At 32.7% G+C, this 21677-nt stretch overlaps 2 protein-coding genes and 2 long non-coding RNA genes across 5 annotated transcripts; 1 reads left to right on the forward strand and 3 right to left on the reverse strand.

Moving 5' to 3' along the window:
• The first annotated feature begins 1432 nt into the window (after nucleotides 1-1432).
• LOC114388281 (putative F-box protein At1g32420) lies at nucleotides 1433-3330 on the forward strand. Of its 2 annotated transcripts, XM_028348703.1 has the most exons (3): nucleotides 1433-2334; nucleotides 2413-2612; nucleotides 2783-3330. In XM_028348703.1, exons 1-3 carry the CDS (start codon nucleotides 1605-1607, stop codon nucleotides 3041-3043), a joined length of 1191 nt encoding a protein of 396 aa, XP_028204504.1. In that variant the 5' UTR covers nucleotides 1433-1604; the 3' UTR covers nucleotides 3044-3330. The 2 variants fall into 2 exon arrangements, with proteins under 2 accessions (XP_028204504.1, XP_028204498.1); XM_028348697.1 differs by having other exon boundaries at nucleotides 1434-2612.
• A 5611-nt stretch (nucleotides 3331-8941) lies between these two features.
• On the reverse strand, nucleotides 8942-10710 carry LOC114371036. The gene is made up of 3 exons (XR_003657993.1): nucleotides 10002-10710; nucleotides 9295-9858; nucleotides 8942-9207 (listed from the first exon to the last, which is right to left on the reverse strand). It is a non-coding gene; the product is annotated as an uncharacterized LOC114371036 (long non-coding RNA).
• Nucleotides 10711-13371: 2661 nt separating this feature from the next.
• Nucleotides 13372-18197, reverse strand: LOC114388297. The gene is made up of 8 exons (XM_028348715.1): nucleotides 17763-18197; nucleotides 17356-17436; nucleotides 16998-17057; nucleotides 16352-16395; nucleotides 14238-14280; nucleotides 14047-14118; nucleotides 13836-13937; nucleotides 13372-13738 (listed from the first exon to the last, which is right to left on the reverse strand). Exons 1-8 carry the CDS (start codon nucleotides 18102-18104, stop codon nucleotides 13619-13621), a joined length of 864 nt encoding a protein of 287 aa, XP_028204516.1. The 5' UTR covers nucleotides 18105-18197; the 3' UTR covers nucleotides 13372-13618.
• A 2312-nt stretch (nucleotides 18198-20509) lies between these two features.
• On the reverse strand, nucleotides 20510-21374 carry LOC114371042. The gene is made up of 2 exons (XR_003657995.1): nucleotides 21291-21374; nucleotides 20510-21029 (listed from the first exon to the last, which is right to left on the reverse strand). It is a non-coding gene; the product is annotated as an uncharacterized LOC114371042 (long non-coding RNA).
• Nucleotides 21375-21677: the final 303 nt, after the last annotated feature.

Raw genomic sequence — 21677 nt, forward strand, 5'->3', positions numbered from 1 at the left:
ATCTTTTATAAATTTTTTATTTACATTGAGTCTCTAATAAAATAATAATTTTATTTTTTTATCATCATCACTTTTTTTAATTCCTGATAAATTAAGGAATTTTTTGTTTGAAAAAATTCGTTAATTTATCAAGGACTAAAAATAAGTATCAAGTATAAAAATAAAATTATTATTTTATTAAAAACTCAACGTAAAACAAAAATTATTAGAGAGAAAATTTAAAAATCACACATTTATTATGGATAAAAAATATATTTAAGCTATTTTTTAATACATAGATTAGAATGACTGAATTTAAAAAATCAAAATTGAACTGTAAATAGAGAATATCAACTACAGGCAGATATCAAAGTATATACTGAGATTTTGACTCGTGGATTGCCCCCATTAAACAGTTCAACAGATACTATATGCTTCTTCATTTTCTTTTTTCCTCTTGTGCTAGTTATTAATGCTTAGTAAGTAGTAACTCATACTATACTAGTGGTGTCAATTTTGAAACTCCTATTACAAAAGAAAAGTTGAGTTGCAATCGCGGTTTAGGCCTGTTTTACACCAAGAATCATTCTTTACACTGTATATACGTTGCAATATAAAATTTTATCGTTAAGATTATGTAGCTGAAAGCTAAGAAATTTAAATTTGGGAATACAAAATTCCAGGATAAGGCCTCAAGTTGAAAGGTCGGAAGAAATCTTTTAATATTCAGAAGTTTGGGTTTTGCCACTTGTATATCTGGATAGCCTGTAAGGATCGGACTTCAGATGTTATTAACACATCTGTTCATTCTTTCTAAAGTTAAATGATTTGATGCTTGGGGTTGTAATAGTGATGATCAAGTTTATGTGGTATTATTTCCCAATCAGAGGGGCAATATAACTAATATCAAGTATCAACAGAGAAGTCTGAAGGATTTTCATGATGGCAATATTTAAATTCCATATCATTCAGTTAAAGATAACATCGAGTATATGCTAGCTTGATGGTCCACCTGTCGGATAAGGATATAGTTTCTCCTTTTTTTTTGTTGTTGTTGTTGTAGTGGTGTGCAATTAAGCCGCGTTTTCCATTTTGTAATTTTGTGGGATATCCATATGGAGGAAACTTAATTTTTAGTTTTTTTTATTAGTTGAAAAATTATTTGATTATTGAATAAATAATTTTTTTTAATAATATCTCAATCATTTCTAACTCTTTATATTTTTTTATTTTTTTATTTTTTATTTTTAATATATTTATCAAATTTCATGTTTATCTTTTATAAATAAATTATTATTTTATTGATTTTCACTCATTTTATATTTTAGGTTAATTCACTGAATACTTATAATTTTAATAAATTAATTTTTTAATTTCCAACTAACTTTGATTCTAACTAATTTTTCTTCTTAGTTTTGTGCAACATAGCCTTTACATGTATGGTGCTCTAATTTGAGTATTGTCCATTGAACTTTGTTGTTTTGTTTGATTGAACTTTGTTGTTTTGTGGTAGAAACATGTATGCATGATTAATATGAAATAATTTTGGTTTCTCTGAAAGACTTGACTCAACCACCTTTCATTCCAGAATAGTATTGCTTGAGGGATCAACTTGATTACCTATTATGATGGAAAGAGAAAAAGGTTTACCTTTGATGATCTCTAACACAAATCTCAGCAGCAGCAGCAGCAGTGTGATGAGGGTCAACAAAAACCTCCCAGATGAGATCATGTTGTTCAAGATCCTCCCTTTGCTCCCATCAAAGACCCTTATTCGATTCAGGTGCGTGTGCAAGTTATGGGACTGTTTCATACGCGACCCTTCATTCCTTCATCTTCGAAAACTCACTAATAACCCCACCCACCACTTTCTCTTCCTCTCACCCAACCAAAACTCTTCACATCCCTTCCTTTATGGTGCTCCTCACCCCAACAATAGCATTGTCACAACACCCCTTCGTCCTTCGATCCTCTTTGCCCTCCCAAACAACCTTCAAATCTCCGAAACAAATGTCCAATGTGTCAATGGTTTGCTCTGTTTCTACCCGAGAAGCCATGTTAGCTTTTATTCTCATGCCGATGCTTTCACTCTCATAGCAAACCCCACCACCAGAGAGATTATTACTCTCCCCAGTGATAACTATTACTCTGTAAAAGCAAATTCAGAGTTTTTCGCTTCAACTCATTTTGGATATGACCCTGTTCGAGACCAGTTCAAGGTTCTTCGCTTTCTTAAGTATCAAGCAACTCTCCAAGTCAAGGTTTTTACTCTTGGTCGCGACACTTCATGGAGGCTTGTTACTGCTGAAACACCCTTTGCTATGTTGCATCTTGAAAACCTTTTGTCTTCTCATGGTAATAGTAGTAGCCTTTGTGTCAATGGTGCTATTTATTGGAGACATTTAGATGGTCTTCTTATGTTCGATGTGGCAGCCGAACAGTTCAGGGAGATACTCGTTCCTTCAGGAGATGGAAGCGTCCTTGGATTCTCGCTATACCCGGATCTCAGGGAAATTGATGGGTGTTTGTGTTTGGTTGGATTCAGTAACCATGGTTTGAAGTTGTGGATTCTGAGGGACTACCAGGCTCAGCTGTGGGAACATGAAACCGGTGACCTCAGAGCCGGCCCAAAGGTAAAACAACTAAAACTCACGCTTTAGGTCCATCAACAAAAATAAAATTGCTATTAATTTTTATAGAGTAAAGAGACCTTATATGTTGGCAAGAAGTCCATGTATGTTGGTGAAAATGACCTACTATATCTCTATCACATTTAAAATGTTTCTCTTAAATTTTGTTTTAGGCCTCACTCGCTGTTGGACCAATCCTGGGTGACCTCCCTCCTCTTTATCCGCTTTGCAGAGTTCCCACGGGTGAGATCCTACTTCTGCCACATTATGTTCCTACAGGTGTTGAAAGAGTCAATTTTAGAGCGATTTACTATGACATGGACACAAAGAGCTCTAGGAGTGCTGTTATCATGGAAATGCCATTGACATGGACAACAACATTCAGAGAAGTTGGCATTGTCTTTTGTCAAGAAAGCTTTAGGTTACTAAAGTAGCAGCATCATAACTAGAGAAATACCTTTCTATTTGCTTGCATGGGGCCTTAAATTGTGTTGGAATGGTTATGACCTATTGATATGGATTTCTTTTTTGCCCTACTAGTTTCTTTATGTCCAATTGAAAAATGTCATGTCACTCTGAATGTTTTGTCTCTCTTTTTTTAATAGCAATACTCTTTCTTTATGAGATGTTGCTTCTTAATTGAGGAGACATAAGAAAATATATTCTGATTTCTGGTATGACCAGCTTATGGCATTAAGGGAATTCTGTTTTCTGGATCTTACATAAACTGGCATTTCAAATGTTTGAGATGGCATCGTATTTGATGTTCGGTTTATTTTTGCAGCAGAAGTGTTGAATTAGTTGTAATTAATTTGGTCAACTCATTCTTATTTAAACCATTAAGGTTTGATTAAGTAAATTGGTTAAGGCTTGCCTAAAAAGAATTAGTCCCTAACCAATAGCTAAGGAATTCTCTTTGTTCCTGCTGACAAAAAAGGAAAATCAACAGGAATGCAGCTTTGATGATCATTCACTATTGTTATTATTTCAAATAAAGCAAACACTAAACTAAATCATTTCCTGCTATAGATTGGAATGCCATTATGATATTATCACCTTTTTATTACCTATTCATGGAAATGAAAGTTCTTATAAATTGTAGTTGTTGTGTTTATCTGGTCAATACAAAAATGAAGTAATAGAATCCACAAGCAAAGTGATGCAACGTGTAGCTTTAGTTTTTTTTTTTTTTTTTGAGAATTAAATTAGTTTCAGTTTCAGATTTTAAGAAATAATAACTTCTTTGAATTTTGTAATAATTTCTCTATTCTTATAATTTAGCAGGAAAACACATAGGTTTTAAATACATTATCAGCTGACAACATAAAAGCAACAAAATGCTCTGAAATATGAAGGTTCTTGTGCCAATTGCACTTAGGCACTTAATGAATCCAAATAAGTGAAAGCTTGGCTCACCCTCCCATCACCAAGAAAATATTGTAGCTCTATATAAGCAAAATGAATATTTATTGTAGGAAAAATAGAAAGGAAAATATGCACCATGTAGATCATGTAGGATCAAAATAACTATTATTTATCGATAAGTCGTGAATCTGAGTGATTTTAGACATAATTTTTTTAAATAAGGTCTCGTATTTAAATTTTATGGATGAAAAAAATATGATTTGGAAGAAAAATCTCACTAAACGTGGTGAGTCAAATTCTCTAGCGAAAATGAATAATCCGCACAAATATCATGATGTAAAAATAAAAAGAAACTCTGCAAATTAATAAATTATATCTTGGTGTGCATAAATGACATAATGCTACAACAGTTGGGGAGGAGGAAAGAATGGAAAAAAAAGAAGAAAAAAAAAGTATGAACAATAATGAGTGCTCTGTAATGAAGGATAAACAATCCAATCAAAGTGCAGATTCTTGAACCTCCAAGTCTTGCAACATCCTGTGAAAAAACCAGAAAACAACCAAAATTTGTCTTGGCAAAGGAAAAACCTTTTATACAGTTTTTCAAGCATTTTTTTTTCAACCAAAATTAACTTTTAAATTATTGTTGATTTTTAAAGTGAGCCTAATTGTGATTGAAAAAGAACACAATATATTAATTTACACCGTAATTTGTTACCACTGGTACCCTATCTTCAATTTATATCTTTTTTGCTGATTTAAAAAAACTGTAATACATCTTTCAGCAAACGTCGAAATCCGTCCCAAACCACCCGACCCGCCTGTCACCCGTCTAATGCAAAAAGACCAACCAAAAGGCTCCAACGATAAAAAAAAAAAAAATAGAGTGAAAAATATAATACTCAATTTCAGTCGGATTGACCATTTTCGGCTCAAATTCGATCATACCCATCCAAACCCAAGCCCTATTGAACAACAAATTCGCATTCCTACTCACAACTTACACCTCACACCTCACACCTCTCGAATCACCTCTCACTTGTCCAACACTGGCCTTATCCAATCAGCCCATTCTTTCATGTTTTGCAACATTCCAATCAATGCTTGGCTTTTGTTTTGTGCATTCAGCATTTTTTGTTTGAAATTCTAGAAATATTCCTTCTTACTTCTTCTTTCTTTTGTCTTGTTCACTCATTCATTTTGTTGTTTTTTTCGCATTCATTCATTCATTCTCGTGAGAGGAGAGGTCCTTCCTTGTTGTGTCTGCTTTGGTTGAGGTGCAAGTGTTATGGTGGTTCGTCGACAAAGAGTGTTTGTGGTGATAATTGGTGTGACCGTTAACGGCAGAAATAAGGTATTGATACCCGTAAGTTACTTAAGGATGTCTAATCCTTAAGTTCTATTTTTTTAATTTTTTTTAATTTTTTTTAAAAACTAATTAGTATTATTATTTAAAATATTTTTAAATACGTATAGTTTCATAGTTCATTTGTACTTTTTAGTTTTTATAGTTTGAAAGTCATATTTATTTTAAAATAATTTAGACTTTTATTTTATTTTAGTCATTTATTTTAAATAAATGTTAGTCCTAATAAGTTTATGAATTACAATTAAGAAAAAATATTAGCAACACATTCGTAAGTAGTTTATCACAATATAATTTATAATAAAAAAGATAATACTTATAACTAATTTCTAGGTAACTATTTATGTATATTATTTTTGTATATGGACTAAAAGGTAAGTCCCTAAATGAGTTGATAATATTTTTGGTAGCTAATACTCCATGAGTATTTAAATATTTATAATATTTGTGTAAATATTATTAAGTTAACTACTTTATGAAAGTCAAAAAATAGTTATATTGTGTCATACATTAGTTTATGGATGTCTAAATTTATATATATATATATATATATATATATATATATATATATATATGGTTATCAATTTTAATGTATTATATTATTAAATGCAACTAAAAAATATAAAAATTATGTGATAGTATATGTATGATGTGGTTAGGGGTCGTTTGTTTGTCATTGAATTTTTTTCAATGTTTTCTTAAGATGAACGAAGATCAGTGGATGTATAATAGTATAATGTAAGAAGAAGTTGATATGAATGAAGAAAATGAAAAGGGACTTGGTATGAATGAAGTAGATGAAGAGAAACCTGGTGTGCATCAACATATTGATTGTTCTGATGCCTTCAATACTTCTCAGGTGTTAATATGATTTTTTATTGCTAAAGTAAGTAAATGAATGTCCCTTGAAGAATAAACATGTATGGATTGCATTGTAGGTGTTTGTTACTTGTGATGATATTTTGCATTGGGTTTGATATATTGCTTATGATATTGGTTTTGTGGCGTGATTATGAGATCAGACACAGATATCTGAATTAGAAGAAGGATCTCATTTATTTTAATTGGTTGTGAAAGGAGTGATTAGTTGATAACTACTTGACATAGGTATATTTTATGATTAACTCATACAAAAATTGTTAGATTTCCCCTTTTTATTGCTCATTTCTGTGTAAATAATTAGAATTTTAGCATCATCAAAGTTTTTGTCCAATAGGTATCTAAACTGATGAATTATACTATTTTGATGGTGTATTTGTTGTAGAAACACAGAAGAAAACTTGGAAGAGAAGTTAAAGATCTAAAGACTATCGCTCAGCGCATAGCATTCGCTCGATGCACAAAAGTCACATGCAGAAGTCAAACACCACGTGAAGGTGTCCTTAGCGCGCAACTCGCGCTAATCGCGTGACCACCACCTCACTCGCTCAGCGAGGCAGTCGCGCTTAGCGCATAGTTACATGAAAATTAAACTAACTAGGGCCTATAAAAAGAGGAGGAAGCAAAGGAAAAAGATATACCGAAACTTAGAACTCTACATTGAATATCCACGAAATTAGAGTCTCTCCCAAATAGGGGAAACCAACCTTTGAGATTCATTCTTTCCCTCCCCATCCCTCTCATTCTTCTTCTCTCTCCATCAACCCCTAAAAGATTAAAGTCTCTCATGATAATGAGAGGCTAAACCCCCAATTGTTGGGAGCTTAACAATCAAACGCTCGTGATGTAACTTCTTCCCTACTATCTATTTAATGTTATTTAATTTTTATTCCCTTTTTTCTATGCTTAATTTTATTGATTGTAGTTTGATCACCCATATTCACGTATCTGTTTTAGGATTTAGGCATTGGGAAATATTTATCTTCTAAGAATTGGAAAAAGACATCTAAATGATTCATGTCTAAGGATAAAATGATATTGTTTAGCATGTTTTATGCATCTTTATTTCTAATGCAATTTATTTAATTTATTCTTCTAAGAGATTAGAGGAAAGATCAAATAAATCGGGCTTTTTCACTTGAAGGATCATGGTTAGAATATATAAGTAGATGTAGGTAAAAATTAGAATAATATTAAATAGAGAAAAATCATTAACATTACATCGAGAGTAGTTTTGATAGGCTAGGCCCCAATTTATTTGTATTTTGAATCAATTTTCGCATCACAACTCTCAAAGTGTTTGTTTTTCTTGCTCTTTCTTGTTTTAAATATTAGTTCAATTTTTATGTCAATTTACTTTTAATTTTCCATCTTTCAAATCTTTAATTTAATTTATTAATTTCTTGAAAATTGGGAATACACCAATCTAAGTACAAACAAAGTTCTTGTGGACTCGACACTCGGACTCTCGTTTTACTTTACTACTTGTGATAATTTGATGCATTTGCCAATGAGTTGACAAGTTTTTGGTGCCATTGTCAGGGGCTTTGTCCTTTGTACTTGGTTGTTTTCATATTCCATGTCGATGCCAATATTGGATCAATTTCATCCATGCATTCATGATTCCATTGAAAACATTGTCGATGTCAAACCTGATGGTAATTGTGGATATCATGCAATTGTTGCCTTATTAGGTATGAGTGAAGATTCATGGTCTTTGGTTCGTAACCATTTGCTTAAAGAACTTGCAAAATGGTCTTATGAGTATATCTACATGCTTTGTGGCAGAGACAAATTTGAGGAATTAAAGTGGTACTTACTTGTGGATGGATTATCCATGGTATATAAGTTTTTTGTTACGTTTTGATGGATTAATTTTTTTTAAATAAATGTAATTAAAATTGTTACATGCAGGTTACCATGGATAAGTGAGTGAATATAATCGACATGAGATATGTGATTACATCAAGGTATAATGTCATCCTTGTTTCTCTTTCTCTCCAACAAAGTATGACATTTTTTCCTCTTAGAAGTCAACCACCAAGAGATTGTTCTATACATCACGTTATATGTATCATTCATGTGTATGACAATCATTTTGTTCAGGCAAAAGCATGATCATCCTGTTTGTATAGTTTATGTAATAAAATGTGTTGTGATAATTTGAATGTGTATGTCCCTATGTAATAGGTATTTCTGAGAGATCATTGTCTTTTATTGCCCGTAGCTTTGTTATGGTCTACAAATTGTCATTATCAAGAAAATAATGGCATACACCATATATTAGTAGAAAGCAGCAGTATACAAATTTGATGAGGTTGAAAACAAACTTTGTTGATTTAGGGGAAGATTGAGCATTTAGTTATTGTTAAGTCAATATTTGTAACGTACATTGTTGTAACATACTTATGGGGTTGTCATGTAATATGATAATTAACATGTGTTTCATTGGACGTTCATATATGTATTTATTTAACATAATTATCGACTGTGCAAATAATCATATTAGAAAAGAAAACATCAAACTGTGTATAATTATTTATGTTTTAGGGGTTTTTTACGGTTATTTGACTAATTAAATTGAATTAAGGTTTAGGGTTTCAGTGTTGATGAATTATGTAGTTAGGGTTGAAGGATTAAATAATTAGATTTAAGGTTTAACATAATAATATACTTAGGTCAATAATTTAATGTTCACATACTACATAAATGAAAATAAAATAAAAACTTATCAAATAGCAATAAATAATAAATATTATCCCGTCATATTACATACATAATTCATATAAAACCTAAAAAATTCTAACAATCTTCATGCGTCCGACATACGCCGCCATTGTCTCAATTGAATATATACACTCCCTTGCATAGTCACACCCTTGACGATCCTTAGGCTCTCCTTGGTCACAGTGTATGCTTTTGTTCCTTCAGTGACTACCCTAAGGTTGATCAAGCGTTACAACCTTTTTGCTATTCCTTGGCAAACCTCTTACAACATTGACAACAAGGTAAAAAGTAAACATTTAATGCATGACAATAAAATGACTAACAGTGAGAAATGAAAATATATTATACCAGTACATGTCGAGGCATGTCTACATCAACCAGTGCAGCTGCATGTGGTTCTGGCATATCCATTGGCTGCTGAGGAGGATTTGGTTCAATAAATGTATCATCGTGCACTGCAAGTGGATGTCTAGGAGAATCCTTAAGCTGTTTCGGACTCATGAAGGGGTGAGATATGAAGTAGAACCACTCCATGTAGTCCAATGCACACTATCCAGGAGTACCACAAAGCTGATGACCCACCGATGCAAGGTATTTAGAAAACTTAACTCATATATCATCAATATCCTTTATAGATAAAGATGAAGCAGCATGGTGTGGAGGAATGGTTTGCACATAACCAAATTCTCGCACAACTCTCTCTGGTTGGTGTATGACAATAAATGGACCCTTTCTAATATGTCCAGAAAATAATGAGATCAGCTCAAACTCTCTGAATGCACGGGTGATCACCATAAGGAATCCAGCTCACAACATAGGACGTCAATCTATCCAACTGCTTATGATGCGCTGACACTGATAATGCCTTCATAGACTTCCAACGACAAACATGTGGTTTCCTCTCACGATAATCTTTAGCAACAATAGAAGAAAAAACAATAAGAAAATGCTCGTAGATCCAACACTGCACATATTTTAAAAACAACAAAAATTCAAAGCAATACTCAATATAAACTAAAAAACTAAATATTAAATTTAAAATAAATTATAAATACCTCTAAAAGTGTGATATATCCTGCAAGTTGTCTAGCGCTTCTCTTTGACGCATCATTCAAATTCTCATACATATGGACCAATGCAGCAGCTCCCCATGCGTAGCTTCCAGTTTGGCTGAGGTCATGAAATGCATCCAAGAATACCACATGCATGTGTGTGACACTCTTGTTAGCAAAGAGTGTGCAACCTACTAAATGCAAAAGATATGCTCTAGCTGCTACGGTCTAGTATCCTGCGTCACATTTGCTACGATAAATGTCTCGCAGCCAGGATAGCCGAACACATGCCTCATGGCATTGAAATGTCTTTTCTCTTCCTTCTTGTGAACTAACTTCAAGCAAGTCAACCAACAAGTCCACGACTTGGTCTACATGAGGAGCCTCAAAGCTATGAAAGGCACTTGTAACGAGCAGATAAAGCAACAATGCCACATTATCGAGGGTGATAGTGACATTTCTTACCAGAAGATGGAAACTACTAGTTTTCTTATGACACCTCTCAGCAAAAACATATATAAGTCCCTTGTCACCATTGTCCAAGGAGCATGCAATTAGAGGACTTAATCCTGTGACAACCACTATGCCTTCAATCTCTGGAACAGACATTCCAAATTTCTCTACCTTCCTTCTGTGGGAGGACAACTTCAACTCAGGACGTTCCTGAAAATAAAAATTTAAATCAATTTAACTTGAATAAAAAATAATTATAAAAATATTGTATGTTTTAAAAAATAAATATCTCTCCATTCCAAAATGTGACTACCACATGATGAACATAGTCCATCACAACTAATGTATCGTGGGGCTCAACTGGAAAACCTGGGCATTAGCAACTACATCATCGGCAACTGCCTCCTGAGCCTGGTCATGGAACTCGTCAGCTTCATGATCTACATGATCAACATCATCAGCAACAGGTGCAGCTGCTTGTTGCCTACATTCAGATGTTGTAGGCCTTCGTCATTGAGGGGTTTCATTCAATTCACCACTAACTTATGTCCTTAAAGCTCTTCCTATAACCTTGTCTAAAGCTCAACACAATCATCTTATTCTAACCATAATCTGCACCTTTAAACAATAATAACAATTAATGTCATCGTTTAAATAATATTTCAATAAACTACTATTTAATAATTCATAAATAAAAAATTTATTATTATTTTAATTACTTTAATATATTCATAAATGAATATAGAAATTATTTTTTCAAATTTATAGACTTCACATCACTAATTCTAGTAAACTTAAATTAATGACCAAAATCTAACTATAATTTTGTTTTTTATTTCTAATAAATGACTATTTTATTTTTTTTAACAAATTAGTATCTCAACACCTTTAAATATTTTTAAACAAATGAATAAATTTTAATTTTATACTTCCAAACACTATTATATAAATATTTAATAATATGGGTGTAATAATATATATATGACTATATCAATAAAATAAATAAATTACTTAAATAGCAAATATAAATAAATTACTTATATTTTAAAAATAAATAAATAAAATTAAATTTATACATTCATTTTTAAATAAACAAAATTCTTAAATTATTTATTAAAAACCAACTTCAAAAAACAAATATAATTAATTAAATATAAACACAGAAAAAATATACAACAATAATTTATTTATTAATAAAATATTTATACAACAAAAATATTAATTTATTTTTAATTAAAAAAATTAATTCAATTATTATTATTTTTAATCAATCCGTATATCCATACGGATTGCTAATCCATATGCAATATACAACATTCGAATCCTAAAAAACAAGCACTCAGACACAACATCAACGAAGAAAAGGAAGGCACTCTCGACGACGACAATGGCAGGGAGTGGCGAACACAATCGAAGGCACCAACGACGGGAGTTGATGACGCAAGAAGAGGAAGCGAAAACGTGAAGGGGGTGAAACAATACTGGGTGAGGGAGAGGAGATGAGGGAAAGGAGAGGAATGCTTTTTAAATTCTTAAGTGAATGACATTTTTGCTACTTCACATAAATTGTTGGGTGCACATTCATCTTTTGTTGGGTGCACCAAGCAATTGTCTCAATTCTTACATTTGTTGGGTTCATAAACTAATCTATTCCAATTGAAACCAAAAAATCAATCAAAAAACAAAAAATCGAAGCACATGCATCCACGTCATTATTTTTTTTAATTTAAAAAAATGAAAGCCAAAAAAAGAGAGGGAGAGTCGTTTATGGTGGTGCGGGAGGTGACGACCACCACCATCTTGGACATTCTCTGGAACTTCGCCTTCACCGTTGCCGCCGCCACTATCTTAAATTATAAAATCAAACAAAACTCGTGCCCTTCAAATCAACACCAGATCTCACCTCATCTTTCACTAAATCCTCCTTCCAAAGTGCTACCTTACAGCCACGGTTGCCGATGTCGGCTTCTCGCAATGGAAGAATGTCATGGCCAAACAAAAGTAGAGAAGCAACTTGAAAAAATAAAAAATAAAAAACCCTTTGCTGTGAATCTCAAACTTTTCCCAACTCCACCACAACTCAAAGAACTAAAAATCCATAAAACTAATGAGCCCCAATTTCCTGAAAGCACTCTTAGTCCCCAATATTCTAAAATTCAAATAAAAAATTGAACCTAGATTACGCATTATGTCATTTTCGGCCTTTGGGGTTATTATTTCTCAAAGCTACTCCAATTAGTGATTTTCTTTTCTCTTGTTCGTCAAACTCGTCACTTTGGACTTTGTTGGAGGTTTGCCGGCACCAATGTTGATCATCATGACGAGATAAGTTGTTATTTTCATTTCTTCTTTTAGTTTCACATTTTGTTCCTCTTTCCTTTAATTGCTACAACCAACAACAACCTTTTAATTTAGATTTCTGTTTTGAATGATGATATTGGTCTTCACTTTAATTGATTTTTTCTAGTATTTGATCAATTTATAAGGGGAGAAGCGGTTGGATGATGTGGTGGCGACGGTCGACGACGGTGGTGGTGCAATGTGGTCAACAATGGAAAAGAGGAAGAAGGTGATGACATGACATTGATGTAGAGGTATGTACTTACATGATTAGTGACTAGGCGTGATGACGTATCCCTCTGTCTATCACGTCATCACTTAACGAATACAGCCTGACAACATGTACTAGAATGAAACGCAAAAAAATTTCAAGTATCTTAGGAGAAAAATGAATATTAGGTAATTTTTTAAAAACATGCTATATTTCAGGTGTGAAAAATTTAATTAAGTCAATTATATATAACTCAAGTTCAACTCATTTGATTCATAAATTAAGTTCAACAAATCAAGTATTATTATATCGAGTTTCAAACTATGTTTGTGTTTTTACGTGAGGGGTTGAGAGGGAGACATCTTTGAATTTGGGAACTCTTTGGGAGAGAACTAGGTCTCTTGAATATTCTTAAGATTATAACGCTATTTAAGTTTATTTTTGTCTACAATCTAATCCAGTTCCTATCATTTATACCTGTAGTGTGTTGAATGGTAATGCCGTTGTAAATACTACTAATATACAACAACCTCACCCATTTATCCCTTCTCTAACCCCCAAAGAGAATAATAGCATTTCAATTGAAAAATATGTAACACCTTGAATACATATGGCATCAGATGGCCCTCTCCAGCCATCTTGGCAATCTTAGTGAAGACTTCATCCCCATTCTAGTAAGGAAAACAGAATACAACAGGTGGAGCAAGAACATGAAACATCCACTATTGATCAAAACCTGAACATGAAAAGAGAATACAACCACATCAGTGTTTTAATGACCCAAGAACCAATTCAATACAAAGACACTGTAGAATAATACAATAGTAACATACCAAAATGCCAAATAGGGTATATATCACGTTCATTGAAGGAATAGAAGTAACACCAGCAGCAGTAAGGAGAAATGTGAGAGAAGCATGAATGTTAATGGTGATCTACAGGCCACATTTCCCACAAAACAAGAGGAAGAGAAAAATATAAGTCAAAAGTGGTTGCAGTATAAGATGATAAAAAGATTAGGAGAGAATTTTAAGAATTGATTACCAAAGCTAGTATGTTTTCCCTTATCAAGAAAGACGAAATCAAGACAAAGCCAACAGCACCCAATGCGCGTACCTGTGCACATTATTAAGATTTTATTATAAGAAATGAGTAAAAATGAGTAAAAGAATCAGATAAAACAATCACTTCAAATGGGTAATAAGATGTCTGAGGCAAAAGGTAACAAACATTACAATTGTGCACAAGAAAATTGACATATTCCAACTTGCTCCCGTCCTGACAAGATGTAAAAAGAAGACACGTTATTTAGCTTATTTCAACAACAAAAAAAGGGATTAACAACTTATAGTTGTCATTCTTATAAGAATATTTCAGTCTTGTGATAGGCCTCGAATAAATTCATATCTCAAATTTATGCAAATAATTTCAATAGAAATTGAAGAAAATAACCACCTAGGAAGTTCATTAAATTCATAGATCCAATTAAATGCCCATTTTTTACCTTGATTTTCATTTCTTTTTTGCAGTAAAGCATGCATTGGAAAATTTTAACTTTAGTGCTTTAAGCACACCTAGAAGCTATCCAGAAATACAGGCACCAGCGTTAAGTGCTGGAAATAGAGGAAAAGCACTGGTCAAAGTGCTGGCTAACAGAGAGCATCAATTGTTCAAGTGCTAAAGGCTCCAAACCTTAGAAAAGTGCAGGCTGATGGAGAGCCCAAGTTCTCCAAGTGCTAAAAGCGCTGGAATCTAGTGAAGTGCTGCCCTAAGCACTAAAACGACAGAAAGCAACCCTGATGTCAGTGCTGAATCAGATTCAGTTATTCAGCACTTGATCCCGGCACTATGCACTGGCAAGGAAAATTTGCAGTGTTGCATGGAGCACTGGGATCACTATCCCTACTTGAGAGGGAAAAGGGGGTTAAGAGATCTTGAGGGAAATTTGACAATCTCTCTTCATACATGAAGATCTGACATTGGAGAAGAATTTCAGAGCTTCAATCCAGAGTCCAGACGTTACCTCTTCTCCTTTTCTGATTTTCTGGATTTCTTCATGTCTTGATAAATTCCCTAGGTTAGGATAAATGAAATTTTGGAATTCTTTGAAATTAGACTCATTTCTATTCAATGCAAGTTTCTTCTACCAATCTGAGCAATGTCCCTCTGCATTTCATGCTTCCTCTAACCCTAACCAGTCATTAGTGAATTGATTCGAGGTTGTGTTTGTGACCGGAAAAATATGAATGCCACCAGAAATAAGAGTAATTGTCTTGTTTGTGATATTCTAGAGGGAGTTTCATGAGCAAGTGCTCTGCTAAATTTCTACACTCAAGGCTTGAATTAGATCTATGTTTTTCTAGGGGATTATTAGAACCCTAGTTTTAATTGAAGGGGCCTAGATTCAAAGAATTGAACATAGTTTAATTTTGATAATTCAAACAGAAACTTCACTTTCATGATCTCGCATTGGATTGAGTTTGATTACTTAGAAGGACAATAGAAAGATTTGAACCCTAGTCAATTTCATTTCTTGATTCTTGATTAATTCAAAATCATAAAATCAATTAAACATCAATTATGAGATTTGAATTTAATTCCGTGTTCCATCAAATATATTTGGTTAGTCCAAATAGTAGCAAGTTGCGTGAGCTAGTGATTGATTGTCGGTCTTCGTAGGAAACGACAACCCTATTTCCTCACTCTATCACTTGTATGACTAGTACATTTGAGTCTTTTAACAGCCTCTACCATTGTCTTGGGTATATATTAGAAAAATATTTGAGAAGTAGGACATCTGAGCCCCAAAGCAGGACAGGACATATGGTGACTTAATATAACTAACTACATTACTACGTGACAGCAGAGTGTATTGTAGGTAAAGGAGTTCACTTCATATCAGAGGAGGGATATAGAGAAAAAAGGTGGCAAAGGGTGAGGATATATCCAACACAGCTATCTATTTTACTTCTATAATTGGTTCAGTGATATCATCTTGCCACATAATATAGAAAGAATAATATCAGAAATCAGACTAAATCAGCATTAACAAAGCAACATATAAAAACAAATATAAATTGCAGTGCTTGCATACATTAAAACATTACTTGTTAGTCATGCCCACTCTTATGCTACAAAATTCAAATTTAAGAATTTCATGTCAAAGCTCAAGGTGAAGCTAATTCATATTAACTTAAAAAAAACAACTATCATGACCAATGATCCACAGCATTATACAACCAGAGTAGCATTATACAACCAGAGTAGTAAAACTCAATTCAATGAAATTCATTACAAAGTTTACCTATATGTGAAGTTTATAAGAAAATAAAATTTGTGCATGACTTACCGCCACAAAGTACCCATTGTGAAACCAACTATACCATGCTTAAGCTGCAAAAAAGATATATCACAAATCATGTCATTATATTCAGTTACACCACAGTATCCAAACTAAAGATAAACCAGCATAAAATATGTGAAAAGGGAAAATGAAGGGAGCAAATCTTTGTTCCAAGATCTACAAGATTAAATTTCTCAATGATCATGCCTGCAGATTTTACAAAAAATGGCCAATGGTATACTGGTTTTTAATTCACAATTCGCATGCAAAAAAGTTGGCGTGTTGTTATGGTAGGGGCTATAGCAAACATCTTCATTGACTATTACCATCTCTAGAGGGAGAAAAATATAACCCAGGTGATATGTTCAGCTCTGAATACACTTTATGTTGGTACATTTACACAAGTTAATACCACGTTAACAAAAACACATGTTTGATAAGAGATGTATCCTACAACTAATTTTTAAACAATTTTTCTCATCCTAAAATATAAAAATACTCAATTCTCATAAAATGACCTTTTGGCTCACAAAACTACACTTCCATTCTTTTGTAAACAAAACACTAGGCAGCAGCAAGGAAAAACACAAAGGCAGATTCCAGAGTCCTATTGCCTAGCTCAGTAAGTTTATAAAGTTAAAAACAAGCTCACCAAATAAGTTAGAGCTTTAACTGGACCAGACAAGACAAGCAAAAGTATAGTCGTTGCCACCTACAATAAAAATTAAATGCAACATTAATAATAATCTGATAACTCAATGAGTCAATAACAACTCAAGAATACTTAAAAAATGAGTTTAATTTACATACACAGATATACACTGTCTGTTTAAAATATTTTTACAGACATCCAATAAGATTTGATCCCTTTACCATGTCAACCTATTCATTAACACGATGCGACAATAAGGTAAATTCCCATCGGATGTCGGCACAAAAATATTTTACACATAAATTAAACTCTTGAAGAATTATCTACAGCCATTTGGGAAGCAACTAGCGAGTCTAACCAGAGTTTTCCTGCCCGCATCAACACCCCATCTCATTGAGGATATCACTATTGGCAATGAGAAGAAACAACTGAAGTAATTCTGCAATCAGAAACAAACGCCAAAACAGTGAGATAAAAAAAAAAATCAATAAACATCCAAAACATGAATTGAAACTTTTCAACCAACACAAAGACTAGAAGAGTTTTTGTTAGCATTAACCAAATTTCACCCCCCGCCCAAAAAATAAATAAATAAATAAATAACATTACTCTATTTTCTTAGCCAAACTTTATATACAAACAAAGATTCAATTTTTGTTAGAACCAACCAATTTCCAACCAAAAAAAACGCATACCCATTAGTCTCCTTTCTCAACAAAATTCCATAAACAAGCAAAGACCCATTTTTCATCCACATTAACAAACCTCAATGGCAAGGGAGTTGCTCAAGAAATAGACCAAACCGGTGAGTGCAGCGAACATGGAACACTCAACCAATTGCAGCGTTTTCTGATACACTTCCCCATTTGGGGACAAGTCGTGAAGCTCCAACGAAACCCCCTTGTCTTCCTCTTCTTCGTGGTGTTCGGTTCTGCAAACTGAAACTCCAACATTTGAAACCCTGAGAAGATTGGAAGAGAGAGAGGGTGGGGGTTGTTTGAGTGAGAGAAGAGAGATAGAAGTGGGGAGCAAAGAGAAGTAAAGTGGGTTGGTTTTGGAAACGGAGAAGATGAAGGGAGAATGAGGATGAGTTTTGAGGGGAATCATGGAGGAGACTAAGGTCGTGTTTGGTTCGGCGGAAAATGGTCGTTGTGGTTTGGTTTTTCTAGAAAATGAGACTGGATTAGTGAAAAAAAAAAAAGAGTTACAAATTACAATATCACTGCCGAACAAGACGAACACACTAGTGTAGTGCGTCTCAATTTTATTTTATTTTTCTGAATTACTAATTTATTTCTCATTTACTTAATTAGTTTCATTATTTTTTATTATTAAAATATTTAATTTGATTAATTTAATTAGTTTAGTTTAATTTTTTATCATTGGAAATTTTAATTTGATTGCCCGATTATTGGAACGCTTAATAAAAATTGGGTCCCTTTTGCTTTTTATTAAAAAAAAATCCTTAAAGATAAAAGATTTTTACCATAGTTGAGATGAATTAGAGAATTTTTTTTATCAATGGAAAAATTACAATAAAACGCTAAGGCCTGGGAAAAGAGATCCTCACCACCAAACCCGTCAAATTTTTATATGATGTCACAACTACAACATGCATAAAATCTAATATTGAGATATCAAAGAAAAGAGTGATAGAGTGGAAAAAGAATACAAGGTATTTACATTCAATCACTTTTCAATTATTTATATCAATTCTAACACTAATGTTAAAATTCCATTGTGTCGGGCTATTATAGTTTAGTGATATCCGCTGCATCTTTATCATGATATCTTTCAAAGGGACATGCCTCAAATTCTTTCTCTGGTTTTTGGTTTTTACAGAAGTTTTTGGTCTCGATCAAACCTCCAAAGGCAGTCCAGATTAAGCAACTTGGTTGGTTTCCTCCGATCTACGGTTTAATTAAGTGTAATACTGATGTATCATCTCATGGATCTTCTAGTCATGCAGCAAGCACGATTATCTTTCGAGATAGTTATGGAGCTTTTCGTAGTTGTTTTGCATTGCATGCATCAAATTTTGCTGCTATGATTGACTTCGAGCATATGATTATATATTTATATTATTATATATTATAAAAATTATATAATATATAATAATATAAACATATACATATATGATAAGATTTTATTAAATGCATTATATATATACTATATATTTATAAGACTTTGACATTATATTAAAATATAAATAAATTTTATGCACAAAAATATTTAAAATTTGTAAAATAACATTAAATATAATGAATTCTATAGATATTATTTTATAAAAAAAATTAGATCAATTATTTAATACATGTACAAAATACAACAAAACTTCGGCAAGGCCTAACCCGATGTGTCTACTTGATGCATTGCAATTTTAGTTATCATTATGTCTCATTTTAGATAGGATTTTTTGTTTTGTTTGTCATTTAAGACTTGGTCTTTCCATATATATATATATATTCGAACTTGTTACATTTTTTGTGTTTTTGTGTTTTAAAAGAGGATTTTATCATGATTAGATGTGCCTAAAGAGTGATTTGATGCATTGCGATCATGCAGGTTGAAGTTTGGAGCATTGTCTTGTAGAGGCAGAAAAAAGCTTGTTGGAAGCCCTTGAAGCTTTGCACACTTGTGCACGTTCCAAAACTTGCTAAATTCTGAAGTTGCATAAGTTGCAAGAAATCCGCACATCCGTGTTCAACAATCTCTAATTTTCATTTTGTTTACTTTTGGGCTCAAAACTTCTATCGCCTACTAGTTTATGTAGACTTTTTAGACTCTATTTTAGAGTTCTGAACTTCGTTTTAGACAGCTTAGTGGGGAACAAATTGAGAGGCTTGATTACTCTTTCACTTGCGGTTAGAATCTTTTCTATTGATTGTTTTTGTTTCATGGATACTTGCGAACAGTCTTTATTTCTAAGATTAGGCATAACCTTATGCTGTTTGAATGAATTAATTTCCTCTATCCTTGTTCCTTTGATTTCTTTTTATCGCTTCTCTTTTGTGTTGAATATATTGGCCAACGTTTAACATTAATTTAGGGGGTTTGGTGATATATTGAGAAGTGGACCTATAATTCTAGAAACAATAGAAAGGAACTTAGGTGTAAAACCATGAGAGTAGGTTGAACCCTAAAATGATTGGAATAAATTAATATTTAGCGTAAAGGATCTAATTGAATGTAGTCACCATGAGAGTATGAAGTTAGTTTAATTAGATATCTCTTCATTTTCAAGAGGGAATAAAAAGTATCTTAGTTTAATTCACCTTCAATAGGAAATTGAAATAACTCAAGGATAATTGGATTAATTTAGTCATTGTCATAGTGCAAACCCCTAATTTTGAAAGTCTTCATAATTTGATTTTCAATCAATTTTAATTATTAATTCTATTTTCAATTTATTTTTTAAATCTTGAATTCACTCAACTTTATTCTCATTTTAATTTTAATTCTCTCATTTTTATTCCTTTTAATGGGCAACAATTACATAGTCAAACGTATAATTCATGTGAAACAATGATTTATTACTTGACTACATTGTACACTTGTGATTTTCATGTATCACTACAACATGAAACAAACAACTATATGAAACATACTTAGACACTTGACCCTCCAACCTAACTAATAGTTCCCTTCTACACTTAGCAGAGGGCAACTATCACAACTACACTTGGGATCATTCACATCATGATCTAAGGGAGCATGATGGGTCTCTTTTCAATATCACTACTACCTTTACTACTACCTTGCTCAGAACCACTAAGGCTTAGAAAGAGGAAAGAGTTTGAGACCTAACTAGTGGATTTCCCTATCATCTAACATGGAATGGAGACTACATTCTACCTTCGAGACTTGGTGCATATCATTACTACATATGGCCCTAATCCAAAAACTAAACCCTGCCATTGTAAGCACTCCTTAAAGTTAGTATTGTCCTATTGCACTCCATGCTATGTCCATTCCCCGAGTTCGTCCAAGGTGATTTAGATATGTTATCTCTCATCCATCTATTGTTTGACACTGAGCAGAGCAACAAAGAAAAAAGACAGAAGGAAGAGTGAGGTTTGTAGTTATACAACAAATAAGCAGGAGAGTTAACCACACATACTACACTGGGAAAAACACACATCATATATAACACATTGAACCAGACATTCAAATCCATACTAAAGGAAAGTTTATAAGCAGCTTATGCATATACAGCTTACACATACGACAACCATGGTGAAGCAATATATATACTCACATATCTCACGCATAAACCCTCCTTAACATACTTACAAGCACATAGAAAACTGCTATAAATGTTGATTTGCGATATTTTTTCCAAAATTCACAACACACTAATCAACTTGTGTGTTGTTGTTTCAATTTGTATACTATCACCTCATTACGAATGTCATATATAGTAAGTTAGTTAACTTTGAGAATAATTAACTATCTTAAAACTTAAAAGTTATATATACTTATTATAATTTTTAATTAGTTAACATTATAAAAGTTTTTACCGTAATAATACATCAGTGTATACAAATTAAATCCGTATGCCTAAAATTTCATAAGTTAATTTGTTAATATATAGTCTAAAATTGAAGTGAGTTATTTACAACTTTACTAAACATAGTTTAAAATAAGTAGAAGTTATTCGCTTTTCTTATGTTATAAAAT

This window comes from Glycine soja, chromosome 2 (assembly GCF_004193775.1).
Source record: "Glycine soja cultivar W05 chromosome 2, ASM419377v2, whole genome shotgun sequence".
Taxonomy (NCBI): Eukaryota; Viridiplantae; Streptophyta; class Magnoliopsida; order Fabales; family Fabaceae; genus Glycine; species Glycine soja.

Excerpts from the sequence above, each read along its gene's own strand:
- LOC114388281 (XM_028348697.1), top strand. The coding sequence starts at position 1,605 with ATGATGGAAAGAGAAAAAGGTTTACCTTTGATGATCTCTAACACAAAT. Across the intron at positions 2,613-2,782 it reads ACCTCAGAGCCGGCCCAAAG|GCCTCACTCGCTGTTGGACC; the intron begins GTAAAACAACTA and ends ATTTTGTTTTAG.
- LOC114388297 (XM_028348715.1), bottom strand. The coding sequence starts at position 18,104 with ATGATTCCCCTCAAAACTCATCCTCATTCTCCCTTCATCTTCTCCGTT. Across the intron at positions 14,119-14,237 it reads CAATTTTCTTGTGCACAATT|GTACGCGCATTGGGTGCTGT; the intron begins GTAATGTTTGTT and ends TAATGTGCACAG. Across the intron at positions 13,938-14,046 it reads GGGAAAACATACTAGCTTTG|ATCACCATTAACATTCATGC; the intron begins GTAATCAATTCT and ends TGTGGCCTGTAG.